The sequence below is a fragment of the Tympanuchus pallidicinctus genome, unplaced genomic scaffold (assembly GCF_026119805.1).
Source record: "Tympanuchus pallidicinctus isolate F22 unplaced genomic scaffold, pur_lepc_1.0 scaffold32, whole genome shotgun sequence".
Taxonomy (NCBI): Eukaryota; Metazoa; Chordata; class Aves; order Galliformes; family Phasianidae; genus Tympanuchus; species Tympanuchus pallidicinctus.
In genome coordinates, this window is record NW_026294750.1 from 115,598 (window position 1) to 130,233 (window position 14,636).

At 43.6% G+C, this 14,636-nt stretch overlaps 1 protein-coding gene across 1 annotated transcript; it reads right to left on the reverse strand.

Moving 5' to 3' along the window:
* Positions 1–5,029: 5,029 nt before the first annotated feature.
* Positions 5,030–5,968, reverse strand: LOC128087967 (olfactory receptor 6-like). The gene has a single exon (XM_052698016.1). The coding sequence runs from the start codon at positions 5,966–5,968 to the stop codon at positions 5,030–5,032; it is 939 nt and encodes a 312-aa protein (XP_052553976.1).
* Between the last annotated feature and the right edge of the window lie 8,668 nt (positions 5,969–14,636).

Consider the following 14,636-nt stretch of genomic DNA (forward strand, 5'->3'; position numbering starts at 1 on the left):
TCAAGTCTGATCCTCTCTTCAATTCAGGGTCAGCTGGAGCACACCTAGGGAATTTTTGATCTCACAGCCTGTTGGCAACCTGTTCAATTATATGACCAGTCTCAAGGAAAATAAATAAATATCCATAAAATTTAGCACATTCCCATAAGTATCTGTTGCCTTTCATCCTGTTGGTATATTGCTCCAGAAGAGTTGGCCTCCATTTGCTCTGCATCATTCTCTCATCTGTTAGTTATAAATAGCAAGAAGGTCTCCTCTTAACCTTCTGTACTTAAGAGTGAACAAATCTTGTTTGGCTTGTTGTTCCTGGCCAATTTCTCGATGTTCTTCCAGGGAATTCACTGCCACTGTCCTTGCCCTGGAGAGCCTCAGATTGGACACAGTACTGCAGATGGAATCTCTCAAGCACTAAATAGAGGGGTAGGATCATTTCCCAGATCAGCTGGCTAGACCCTTGCTAGCAGAGCCCAGGATGTGTTTTGCTTTCTTTACTGCATAAATACTTCCCTGTCTCATGTTCAGCAAATTCCCTAAGAATAGCAGACTTCCCCTCCAGCATACTGACCACTTTCCTGAGCTTGATGTCCCCCACAAACTCACTGTGATTGCATTGCATCTCAGCACTTATCTCATTAACAAAGACATTAAACAGTACTGGCCTGAATACTGATCCCTGAGGAACACCACTAGTTAGTTCTCATCTGCTTAAATTTTACACCTTCTTAAAATCAGCAGCCCAGGCAATTTTCCATTCGTGCTATCACTCCTTTACTAGGAATGATACACTAGGACCCCAGCTCCACTAAGCAACGAGAACAGACTCTCCTTACTCTTCCTTTTGCTTCAAATGCACTGTAAGAAACCTTTATTTTTGCATTTCACCTCCTTTGCAAGTTTCAGCTTCAGATGATCATGGGCTGCATGTAATGCAAGAGCACCAGGGCTTCTGGGCAAGGTTTAGTGATCCCAAAGAAAATACGTAGAGGCAAAATAACATTCATCAGTTTAACAGAGAAGTACTCAAGTTACCGGGGGTGGTTGGCTGGTAGAATTTCATCAAGTCCTCTGTACTGGAAGAGGCCAGCCAGTAGAGTGTCAGCACTGGGGCTTCCCAGCAGATACAGGTGTCAGCCAGTCAGCCAACCTGCAAGATGTCCACGCCACCCCTTAGTACTGTGGCCATATAGTTAACAGCAGGAGACAAAGTGTTGCTGATCAACACAAACAGTGTTCACAGAAAGCAAGGATATTTGGTCACAGCTGCAGAGCAGTTTCGTACAAACAAGTTTCTTCTAGCTACATGCACAAGTTAGGGGCAGTTTACTTGTTTTCCCAAGCTAACAAGCCTCTTTCTCATGGCTTAGCTGCCTGTTCAGGCCACAATTTGTATTTTTCCACACATTCCTCTCCCACGTATATAAACAATGTCTCTGTATTGATCTGAAGTAGGCCATTCTTGCTTTTAACTTCTCTGTTGGCCTTTTTGGTGTTTGAGCTAAGTCAGAAGACACATGTCCATATATGCTAGACTCCTTCTGCTTGGTTGTAGGAGATTATTCTTTTATATCATTGTCTCAAAGCTTGCTGGTCTCCAAGCAAGTCCTGGGCAAGGGTTGAGAAATCCTTTGTCTGGAGAACGCTGATGGACAAAGCCAGGGGCAACGAGAGAGATAACTGCAGATTAATGGCCAGGAAGCGGTCTTCTGTGTGGGCCTATCTGGAGGAACTCGTCCATCTCAGGAGGTGCTGCACAAGACTCTTAACGAGTGTCCAGGAACGCCATAATGGCAGAAGGATAAAAAGGGAACCTACAGCCATGAGGTTGAGGTTTTCTGGCAACAGATTCCTCAAAAGAAGAAGAGGTTTCTGACATGAGAAGCCTCATGACCTGCCTCTCTCCCTCCTGGACTTGCTCTGCGCTCTACCTGCATGCTGAAGAACAGAGGTGGCTGCCATCAGATTCCTCACTATGGGATTCCTGCATGCTGACGGACTGCTCTGGGCTGCTGCCTGAGTCCTGCTGCTTCTTCCTGGATCGGCTCTGCGACTCTTCCTGCTGCCTGCTTGCTGCCCCAGGCCGCCACGCTGCTGCTGCTCTCCCCCTGCTGCTTCTGCCTTGGACCTTCAAACGCCGTGCAGCAGGACGCTGCTGGATCCTGGTGGTGACCATCCCTGCTTTACACCATTCTTGCTTCTTCCCTATCTTTTCTATCACCCTCCTTCCCTTCCCCATCTCCCTGATCAGGATTTATAATAAACTGGTCGGACCAACATTTGAACCATTGTTTCTTAATCTCACACTGGGTATACAGATATTAAAAAACCTCCTCTCCCTCTTACAAATTGGAGCGAGACAGTGGTTTACTGCAAATTTGAATGAACTGTTTTTCTACTCTAAAGATGCTGCCCCTAAGATTAACAAGTTTTCCTGTGTCTCTTTATCCTCAAAGAGCAGTTTTCCATGGGGTCCTACCAAGCAGACACCTGAACAAGCCAAAACTTGCTCTTCAGAAGGCCGAGGATGTGATTATATTGTTTTGCTTCCTTACTCTTTTCAGGATTTTAAACTTTGTTGTCTGTCACTGCAGATACCAAGACCTTCACATCTTCATCTAGCTGTTTCCTTATTTCCCATCAAGATAGTAATAATAATGCAGTGGTAAATATTGCTGTAAATCACCCATTACCTTTCACCAGAGGGGGAATGCTCTCCTTGGCCTGTCTCCTCCTGCCTATGTACCTGTAGAACCCCTTCTTGTTATCTTTCACATCCCTCGCCAAGTTCAGCTCCATTTGTGCCTTGGCTTTCCTAATCCTATCTCTACACACACGCACAACAGCCCTGTATTCCTCCCAGGATACACAACCCTGCTTCCATTCTCTGTGCGTTTCCCTCTTTTCCCACAGTTTCAGCTGCAGGTCCTTGCACAGCCACCACGGTCCCCTGCCTCCCCTGCTAGATTTCTTCTGCTGGGGAATGGAGAGCTGTTGCACTCTCAGAAGGGTGTCCTTAAAGAGCTGCCAGCTCTGCCCTGTGCCCATGCCCTTAATAAGGACACATTTCCCAGGGGATCCCACTCAGCAGTTCCTTGAGCAGTCAGAATTTGCTCTCCTAAGGCATAGAGTCCTAACCCTGCTTTTTGCCAGGCCTGCATTCAAGATCACAACCTCCACCAAGGCATGGTCACTACAGCCCAGGCTACTTCCAGTCTTAACCTCTCTGATGCTCTCCTCTTCATTAGTGAGCACCAGGTCCAGTAAGGCTTCACCTCAGGTTGGTCCATCCACTACCTGGACCAGGAAGTTGTCCTCGACAGATTCCAGGAATCTCCTGCATTGTCTGCCACCCGCTGTGCTGCTGTACCATCAGGTATCCAGGTGGACACCAGTGATAAGTGGTATCCCTCAAAGGTCTGTATTGGCACTGATGCTATTTAATGTGCTTGTCATTGACATGGATAGTGGCACTGAGTACACCCTCAGAAAGTTTGCTGACAACACCAAGCTGTGTGGTGCAACCAATATGCTGGAGGGAAGGTATCCATCTAGAGGGACTTTGACAGGCTTGAGAGGTTGAGCTGTACAAATGTCATGAAGTTCAATAAGGCCAACTGCAAGGTCCTATGGCTGGACCATGGCAATCTCAAACGAGAATATAGAGTGGGCAACAAGTGGATAGAAAGCAGCCCTGTGAACTTGGGGGTTCTGGTGGATGTAAAGCTTGACATGAAGGCCCAGAAGGCCAACTCTATATTGAGCTTCATAAAAAGAAGCTTGGCTAGCAGGTTGAGGGAGATGATTATCCTCCTGAGGCTCCACCTGCAGATCTGGGACCACAGATCTGTCTAGAGAAGAGAGAGCTCTGGGGAGAGTTGCTAGGGTTCTCCAAGACAGATGAGGAGGGATTCTTTATCACGAAGTGCAGTGATGGCACGAAGGATAATAGTTTTAACTAAAAGAGGGTAGATTTGGATTAGATACTAGGAAAAATTGTCACTGTGAGGGTGAAAAGGCACAGGAACAGGTTGCCCAGACAAGTTATAGGTGCTTCATCCCTGCAGATGTTGAAGGCAAGGTTGAATGGGTCTTGGGGCAACTTGACTACCTTGACTTCAGCAAGGTTTTTGACACTGTGTCCCATGCTGTCCTCACAGAAAAATTCATGAACTGTGGATTACGTAAGCAAACAATTGAGTGAATAGAAAATAGGCTAAAGTGTCAGATTTAGAAGGATTGTTGGCAGGGGCACAAAATCCAGCTGGAGGCCAATCTCTAGTGGTGTGCCCCAGAGGTTCATGAAGACAATCAGAGGGCTGCAGTTTTTCTTCTACTAAGAAAGGCTGAGGTAGCTGGGCTTGTTCGTCCTGGAGAAGAGAAGGCTTTGCTGTGGCACATCACATCCTTCCAGTACTTAAAGGGAGCTTATTAACAGGAGGGAGACCGACATTTTACCTGTGCAATAGTGATTAGACAAGGAGGAACAATTTTAAATTAAAACAGGAGAGATTTATATTAGATTCTTTATTCAGAAAATGGTAAGGTACTGGAACAGATTGCCCAGAAGATTTGAATACCTCAAACCTAGAGGTGTTCAAGGCTATTAGGTTATGTGATTCTATGATTCTATAAATAGCAGATCTTTAGGGGAAATGTAGAGAAAAAGTTATGGTCAGCTTAGAGATCTTAGCTCTGTATAATATTCTGAGACTAACAAACATTCATACAGGCCTAGGTAGCAAAGACACTGGGAGCAGATTTTGAGACCCATAGCTGAGCTCCCTTCTCAGTTTTGCTCAGTTGTTAGGTTCTGTTCCCCTTGCCACTTGCTTTCCTCATGTGAGATGATGGGCTTTCCTCCACGTTCTCTCTGCTTTTTCTTCAGGATCTGTCACATTTTTTAGATTTCAGAGGTGAACATCAGTAAATTTATCACAACCTGTTACATATTACTGTTGCACAGTGGAATGAGAGCCATGGTGGAATTTTATAGTGAATGAAGAAAATTCTTGCAAATCTCCACCTGAAATTTCTAGGAGAAGATATCCCTCCAGCATGTTGTTTTCCTAAGAGCAATCTTGAATTCCTGATTCCTCAGACAGTAGATGATTGGGTTGATGAGCGGTGTTAAGACAGTGTATATCACAGAAACCAGTTTGTTGGAGCTGAAGGAATCAATAGGCTGGGGCCTGGCGTAGATGAACAAGGAGGCTGTGTAGAACACCGTGACCACTAGAAGATGAGATGCACAGGTGGAAAAGGCCTTGTGGCGGCCCTGGGCCGTGGGAATAGCCAGGACAGCAGAGATGATGCACACGTATGAGGCCACAATCACAGTGAGCGGTGCCAGGAGGATGAGCAGGGCTAGTAAGAAATCCATGAGCTCAGCTAGTGATGCGTTGGTGCAGGCGAGCTTCAGCAAGGGGGACACATCACAGAAGAAGTGGTTGATGATATTGGGCCCGCAGTAGGTCTGATGTGAAATGAAGTAAACCTTCCCTGCAGAAATCAGGAAGCCGCTTACCCAGGAGCCAATAGACAGGTGGGCACAAAGAGTGCAGTTCATGATTATTGGGTAATGCAAGGGCTTGCAGACAGCCACGTAGCGATCATAGGCGATGGCTGCCAAGAGAGTGCACTCTGTGCAGGCCAGTGCCAGGAAGAAGAACAGCTGGGCCATGCAGCCTGTGAAGGAGATGCCTTGGCTCTTAACCACCAAGCTCACAAGCACCTTAGGCACTGTGACAGAGACATACCAGATCTCCAGAAAGGAAAGGTTGCCCAGAAAAACATACATTGGCTTGTGAAGCTGGATATTTGTCCAGACAAGCACAACAATCATTACATTTTCTGTTACCGTCAGCACATAAGCCAGGAAGAATACCAAAAAGATCAGAAGCTGGATCACTGGTCTACCTGGAAAACCAACCAAAATGAATCCAGTCACGTAGGTCTGGTTAGTTGAGGACATGCTGGTAATCCCACAGAAGTTGCTGTGAACTTTGCAGAAGAAGCAGATGTAGCAGCAATTTGAACATTCACTCAGGCTGGCTTATAAGCACAGACTGGGAGCAGAAAATCTTTGTTTATAGCAAGAGCTGACTGGATTAAAAAAAAATTAAAAAACCAAAAAATATGTTAGTTGCAATTAGATTTTCATAATGAAAACCAAACAAAAGTGAGACAAAAAATCCCAGCCACCAATGGTAACAGTACAGCAGCTTTGCAAACTAACACTGGGAATTACAAGAATCTTGACCGGTTGGTAATGTGTACTTACATAGAGGTACTAGAGGAATTTTCCAAAGTAGATAACAGGACCCTTTCTGGAAATACAATTAGGATCATGGTCAAACGAGTGCCAGTTATATTACTGATCTAGGCCTCAGGTATCTCACGATATGAACACAGCACATGCTACATGCAGGAACAAGTGCAGTGGTCAGGATGTATGTGTGTGTTTTGTGTTCTTTGGTTTTTACATGAGTTTTCTGGCCAGTCTCCACATTTCTCCTCATCCAGAGCTCCACCAGCTGTTGTTGTATCACTGTTCAGGACATTGAACTTTAGTGCCTCTGAGCTTTTAGGGACAAATTTAATTGAGCCATGTCATTAAATGTTAAGGTTAGTCACCCTCATGTGAATTATCAGGGCATCTTCACAGAGTGGTTCATGTAAATGGCTTTAATGTAACTTTTAAATGTAGTTGCATATCTTCTATTGCTAGTCTTTAAGATCGAGAAAGGACCTGTCTCTGCTTGAGTTAGAGCAGTTAGATCTCCTCATGAGTAACAATTAATACAATTCTTGGCCTCATCTGGCCCTGGCTACAGTTCTGGTTAGGAATGAATTAAATATTTCTGGATGATGTTGTCTATGTGGCTTACACTTACGCTGCTTTGTATGTAATTAAACAACTGTAATTGAAACATAGACACCTGGCATTACATAATAGTTATTGCACTGTGGGGACTCACGGCAACATTGAGGCATCTGTGCAGAGTGAGAGCAGTTTTACCTGACAAAGATATCTTAGTCACTTGCTTGGAATTAACAGATATGACACAAATCCTGCAGAAGCTCTGTGGCTTTCCAGAGCACAGCTGAAGGCCTTCCAGAGTACCTCAAGAGATCTAAAATAGCACTTGATGACTGTGTTTAAGGACTTGAATTCTTAGTCCTTTGTCATACACAATTAATAAGTAGGTGAGAAAACAGAGATTGCCTAAAACTATGCTGTTCTTTCTGCTTGGGGATCTGATGATTATGCCACCCAGCTTTCAGAGGGTGCAGATTTCTTAAAGGCGGTTGTTTAAATCTTGCATGCACACATTGCATTCAATTTGTAGTGAACTGTGAGGTGAATTTGTTTTACAAACATGCTATGAGATAATAGGTAAACACACGTACTTATGTGTTTACCTATTCATTCATCTATGCTTATACCAACATATTAACACAGTGCAGCTGATGGTAATCTTCTGTTCTATTTGTGTATTAGATATGTGTTTCTAATGTCAGATTTGGCCAGATAGAAAGGGGCATGCTGTAACAGAAATGCAAAAAAGTATACCTACATTATTTCCCTGGTGGGAATTTTATTTTTTTCACATGATTTCTTAATCGCTAATTTTAATATTCTGCTGTTCCTCCATAGCTCTATCCCCCTATTTGTATCTTCACCTCTAAGGAGAAGAAAAAAATAGCAAAAAAGCTTTATAATAATTTATAGGTGAATATAGAAATATGTATGTGTAGGTGAATCTGTTTTATAATTAAATATCTCTGCACAAAATGTTTGTAACAGACATTGCTTTGCTTCTCCATTAAATACAGTGGCAGAGTTTGCCATGGCTAGCTGCCTAGTGCCCACCAAGGTTGTCCTCACTCCTCTTCAGCTAGGTGGGATAAAATATGATGGAAAAGCTCATGTGTCAAGATGATGACCAGCAGATCTCTTAGTTACTGTCATCAGTTACTGGCAGAAAAGATTTGGCTTGGGTAGAATCATTTATTGCCAGTTAACAAAAAAAGAGGAGAATAATGAGGAACTGAAATAAAAACACCTTCTCGCCACGTCTCACCTCTGTCCAGGCTCAGCCTTACACATTTGTTTCCAACTCTTCTTGAGCTCAGAAGTTATTATGTGGAATGGGGGTTTGCCACCAGTTGATAACACATTCTCTCTGCTATTCCTTGCTCACACTCCTCCCCTGCTCTGATGTGGAGTTCCTCCCATGGGATGCCGTCTTTCACAAACTGCTCCAGCATGGGACTTTTCCAAAGCTTTCAGTCCTTCAGGAGCTGACTGCTCCAACTCGAGTCACCCACAGTGCCACAGTTCTGCTGGATGTTCCTCCCTCCGGTGTGGGACATCCACAGGCTGCAGTTTCCTTCAAGGTTTATCCACTATCCACCCACTCCAGTGGAGCCCTCTGTGGGCTGCAGCGAGAACATCTGCTTTGACATGCTCCTCCAGATGCTGCGGAGGCACTTCTCCTCCAGCACCTGCAGCAGCTCCTCCCCTCCTCTTTCACTATCTTTGGTGTCTGCAGTGTTGTTCTTTCTCACATTTTTCTCTCTCTGCTTTCTCACAGCTTCAACACAGAGGATTTTTTGCCCTTTATAAAGTGTAGTGACACAGAGATGCTGCCTGCATCACTGATGGGCTCGTATTTGTCCAGGAATGCGTCCATTTTGGATTTAGGTGGAACTGGCAGTTTCCAACATGGGAGAAGCTCCTAGTCTCTTTGCACAGGGGCCACTCTGGGAGTCCTCCGCTTTCAAAACCTTGTCACATAAAGCCAATACAAACTTAGAAAAACGAGATTATCAGAAAATGACAAGCAATTATCTTCAAATTAGTTCAATTTGGGATATGAAGATCCAATTCCATCCATTAATTGGACCAAATATTTTGCCTATTGTATTAAAAACAGGATAACGTCCCCAAGTAATACAACTTTTTATGCAGGAAAAACTGTCAGGGAGATTTGATAACAGTCTGCTCAGAGGCAGAGAAAATCTATGCGTGCTTCATTTTAAGGTGTATTAACTTTACTCATAATAGGAGCCTCACCAACTTATAGATAAATTACAGATTTTAATCAATTAATTCTATGTACAATTCCCTCTATATAACATGAACCACCTGAGATAGACTTTAAAATAATTCAGGTGAATTATATTGATAGTAGAAACATTGGCAATGGAGGCAAAGTATGGAAAACTGTGCTGATGGTATTTGTTTTTATTTTTATCTATAATTAAATGAAATTAATGTCATTGTTCTCAGATTTGAGGAATAAGGAAGATTCTAAATAAGAGAAATGATGAAAGGGTAAAAAAAAAAAAGATCATAAAAGCTGTTTAAATAATAAACACGCTTTAAGATAAACACAAAACAAAAAGCACTGCTTATGTGAGAAGTACGATAATGAATATTTCAGCCTATTATTATTATACAAGAAAAAGGAGAATCAAGGGAAAATGTATCTCCAAGTATGAAAATAGCAATTTGCAGGGAAAAAAAAAAAAAAAGTATCATCATAAAAATACGTTGAAATAGTTTTATACTGAAGTTAAAGATCAAGAATTATGCAAGGTTAAGAGAGCAATTTTTCCTCTTCTGTTGCATAGGAAAGATGAACTACTCTCTCTTTCAGGTCAGTTTTAAGCTACATACACTTTGTTCCTCATTCTCCAACATAACGGCTGAAAAGAAATCAGTCCACTTGTGGTCAGTCTCTTTTTTTTTCCAGCTAAATGAAAATTTCAGCACGAGAACCTTTACTTTCAGAAGCCCCAAAATTCCAAGGTGATCAGATCCATACGGAATCTGTGCTAAAAGGAAAGCAGTTCTTTCTGTGTGATTGTGTTCTAGGTTAACATCCGTAGGCAGCTAAGCACCACGCAGCCACTCACTCCCTCACAGCTTCCCCCCAGCTTCCAGTTGAATGTGGGAAAAACAAAGGAAAAGTGAAAAACAAACAAACAAACTTGTGGGTTGGGATAAAGACTGTTTTAACATGTGAAGAAGAGGCAGAAGAAGACTGGAAGAAAACAAAGCCAAACAGAGCATGTGAATACAGTCACTCACCGCATCCCATGAGAAGACTGATGTCCAGCCAGTTCCTGGGCAAAAGATGACTCCCCTACTGACATCTCCTATTGTCCCTTTTTAGTGCTGAACGTGACACTATATAGAAAGTGGTATTTCTTTGGCTAGATTAAGCTATCTGTCTTGGTGCTGTGCAAACACTGTTTAGCAGCAGCAGGAGGCCAGTTGTGATGCTCAGGGGCACCTGAAATATCAATATACAGTGACATACAGGTACACGAGCTTTATCCTTACCTTGTGTAGAATATATATGACAAATTATACTGTACGAGATCTTGTAAGATCCGAAGTATAATCTCTCACTGAAAGCATATTCAGTCTAATGAATGCTAAGTTGATAGCAACGAACATTTCCCTTGATTTACTGTCTGTGTTGTCTTTTATACAGTGCAGGATGCTGTTGATAATGTTGAGCTGCTCTGTCACCTGGGCACTCTAATGGCTCTTGTTTACCCCAGGGGTCTTCTCCTCAGACAGTTAGTCCCAATTAGAGTTGTTGCCAGGGATTATGCCTTGCCAGGTGCAGGAATTGGCATTTATCCTTGCTGAATTTCATGCAGTCACTATTGGCAAATTCTTTCAGTCTATCTATGCCCTTAAGTGCTGTTCCCATCCCTTAATTAGGTGTCATCTTTAAACCAGGTAGGTAAGCAGTCCATCAGCTCTTCCAGGTCCTTGAAAAATATGTTGAACAGGACAGGTGCTCAAATAGACCCCTGCTGTATTTCCCACATTACCAGCACCCAGCAGAGTATTAACCCATTAACCACAGCCCTCTGGCACTGATGATCCACTCAGTCTTTTTGTACATCCAGTAGTCCATGCATCCAGAATGCAAAGTCCTAACGCAGATACAGTATGCTGAAAGTTGAGTTACTAAAGATCAGCTAAATAAGTTCCTTCCCCCATACATTCAGTGAATTCATCACCGAAATAGTTTGGTCCTTTGATGGAATGACCTTTGATAAAATTGTGCTGACTTCTTGCAGTCACCTTCTTTTTTACGTGACCACAAGTGTTCAAAGGAAAACTGCTCCATGATATTCCCAGGAACTGGAGGGAATTCAACAGGGTTGAATGGTCTGCAGTTTGTCAGTTATTTTTTTGAGGATGTTTACATTGCACCCAAGATACGCTGCAGCAAGGGAAGAAGTTCTATTTTCCTTTGTCTGTTTGTTTGCTTTTCATCTCATCTGGTTGTTACAGTTGCACACGCTTGCTATAGAACCAGAAATTTTATACTGCAATAAGTCTATGTATTTGAAGTACTGTGGTATTTCCTGCCGGGCAGCTGCTACAGAGCCATTCATCCACTCCCTCCATGGTGAGATGGGAGAGGAAAATGAAAAAAAAAAAAAAAGAAGTAAAACTCATGGATTCAAATAGTTACAATTCAATAGAACAGAAAAGAAAGGGAAAATAATAATATTAATAATAATAAAAGAATGTACAAAATGATTGATCCACAGTGCAATTGCTCACCACCTGCTGACTGATGCCCAGCCAGTCTCTGAGCAGCAGCAGCCTCACAGCCAACTCCCCCTGGTTTTATTGTTTCCTATCACATCATACAGCATACAATCTCCCTGTGGTCACTTTGGGTCAGCTGTGCTGCTTCTATCCTTTCCCAGCCTCCTTGCTGACAGGGCAGTCTGTCAGCAAGCCCTTGACTTAGTGTAAGCACTCTAGAACATTCGTGTGTTATCAGTGTTACTACTAAATCACACAGCAACATACCAACTCCTAGGAAGAAAACTATTTATCCTAGCTGAAATCAGGACACATAATAAGAAGTAATCTTGATAGCAAAACTAATACATCTTTAGAATCACAGAATAGTAGGGGTTGGAAGGGACCTCCAGAGATCATCGAGTCCAACCCCCTGCCAAAGCAGTTCCCTACAGCAGGTCACACAGGCCAGCATCCAGGCAGGTCTTGAACATCTCCAGAGAAGGAGACTCCACCACCTCCCTGGCAGCCTGTTCCAGTGCTCCGTCACCTCACTGTAAAGAAGTTCTTGTGCACATTGGTGCAGAACTTCCTATGCTGCAGTTTCCAGCCGTTTCCCCTTGTCCTGTCTCCACTCACCACTGAAAAGAGTCCGGCCTCGCCATTCTGCCCCCCACACCTCAGATACTGATAGACCTGGATCAGGTCCCCTCTCAGTCTTCTTTTCTCAAGGCTGAACAGACCCAGTTCACTCAGCCTTTCCTCATAGCAGAGATGCTCCAGGACCCTCACCATCTTCGTGGCCCTCCGCTGGACTCTTTCCAAGAGATCCCTGTCTGTTTTGTACTGGGGAGCCCAGAACTGGACGCAGTGCTCCAGATGAGGCCTCACCAGGGCAGAGCAGAGGGGGAGGATCACCTCCCTCGACCTGCTGGCCACGCTCTTTTTAATGCATCCCAGAAAGTACTTGATCTGATCACAGACAATACATCTGGGCTCAGATACAGTTCTGCTCCAAGGTAACAGAATTCAAACATGTAAATGTGAATGTTTACATATGCAACAAATGTCTGCACTCTTGTTACACTTAGTGGAAATCTGTCTGGTTGTAATTGCTCCATAAGAAAGTACATGAGAGATGGCATGCTAGACAGTCGTATGCAGCTAATAGAGGGGTGGAGAAGGGTAAAGGGAGGGGCATTCAGAGCGATGAAAATTGTCTTTCCAAGAAACCACGACGCATGACAAGTCCTGCTTTCCTGGACTCGGCAGAACATGTGCCTGCTGACGTGAAGTAGCCAATGAATGCCTTGATTTGCTTCACTAGTAAACTGCCTTTACCTCAGTCCACGATTTCTTGCGCTTTTACCTTTCTGATTCTCTCTTCTCTCCACCTGGGGACAGTGAGTGAGTGACTGTGTGGTACTTAACTGCCTGCCAGGATTAAACCACAACTCTTTCACACTCCATCATTGGGCATGAAAGGTTAAAGACGATGACAGATTATATTGAGAGTGAAGTGTTTTAGACTTTGCAGTTGCTATTGCTGTTTAGCTGCTAATTGGCAGGGCACCATGCGTGCCAAGAGGCATGCTTGTCTTACAGAATATCAGAATCTGGTGCCTGTTAGTGGGTACACTATTACTTATCATCTTGCTCTGCTGTGCTTGGGATGTTCTGATAACAGCTGTAACTGTAAGCCTGGGTTGGCAGATGTCCAGGGCATCACAGCTGTCCCTGTGCTTTTGTACTGTACAGGTTGGAACTTCAAGTAGCAGCAGGAATGTGGCCTGCGGATGAGTCCATGTGGGAACACTTATATTGCAAATCACAGTGGCCACAGGAAACTCTTCTCTAGAAAAAGCACACTTTAAAGCATCTGTGGCCGTGGATAAGTCCATGCTGAAGGACATATGCCTTGCGGTGTCCATGTATGTGGAGAAAGTCATGCCAGCATATCCTGAAGTATTTGTGGCCATGGATGAGAACACAGCGCAGCAGTAGTCTAAAGGGAACACTGAAAGGACTGTGGAAAATGGGCAAGTCACAGCAGACACACCTCACAGCAACTGTAGCTATGGATTACCTCAAGCTGCATCAGATACTCCTCTGAAGTGATTGTGGCCCATTAATATCACATTATGATCGGGAACACACATGTATAACTTTACGTTATTAGTTTCTGCATTCAGCCTTAGCAGTCATGAGGTCTGTGGCGATCCAACCGGCCTTGAGAGCGGGCTGTGGACTGCATCTCCTGTCTGCCCCGAGTGGTCAGTGAACAAATGCAGTGAAGTTAGGAACGACTCCTTTTGGAGCGAGGATGCACAGCTTTGGACCATTCAATACCTGACCCGAGGTCACCGTTGCCTAAGTCACTCAATCGTAGGAGGAGATCAGGTTGCTCAGCAGGACCTGCCTCTTGGGAACCCATTGCATCTGGGCCTGATCCTCCTGTTGTCCACACATGCCCTGTGTGATCTCACTCAACACACTTCTTTTCTGCAAAGTTTTTAATTGCATGCTGCTTTGCTAGTTGGGCATAATTCAGGAGAGTACTTTACGCACACATCCATATATCAAATGCATCTTAAAATATACATTCCATTCTTTCTCCCTATATATAGACATAGAGGTCACTAGCAAGGTCATGCAAAAGTAATATATCTAATCTTTTCAGGTCAGAGTGTTCAGCTTTCCTTTACCTATCACCTAAGTCCTGTGCCTTTGTGTTTTCTGAGATCTTTTACTGCAGTTCTGAGGTACCGCTGTTTTAATTTTTGGCATTTGTGGCTATTTTTGTGATGACCTAATAGTAGCTCAAGTGGCTTTCACAGAATTAACAGCCTAAAAAAGGATGTAGGAGAAAAGCAACAACCAAGAAAATCCAACAGCAGTAACTTGAGGCAAGGCAAAGTTCTAGCAGAATATGTAACTGTTGTGTTACTGGATCCCACAAAACAGAGCAATCCCTTTCTGTGTTTTTTCTTACAAAATGTTCACTTTTCTTGCTGCAGCTTAGCATACCTGCAAACATTTGTGTACTGTGCCAAATTGTTTCTTTCATCAG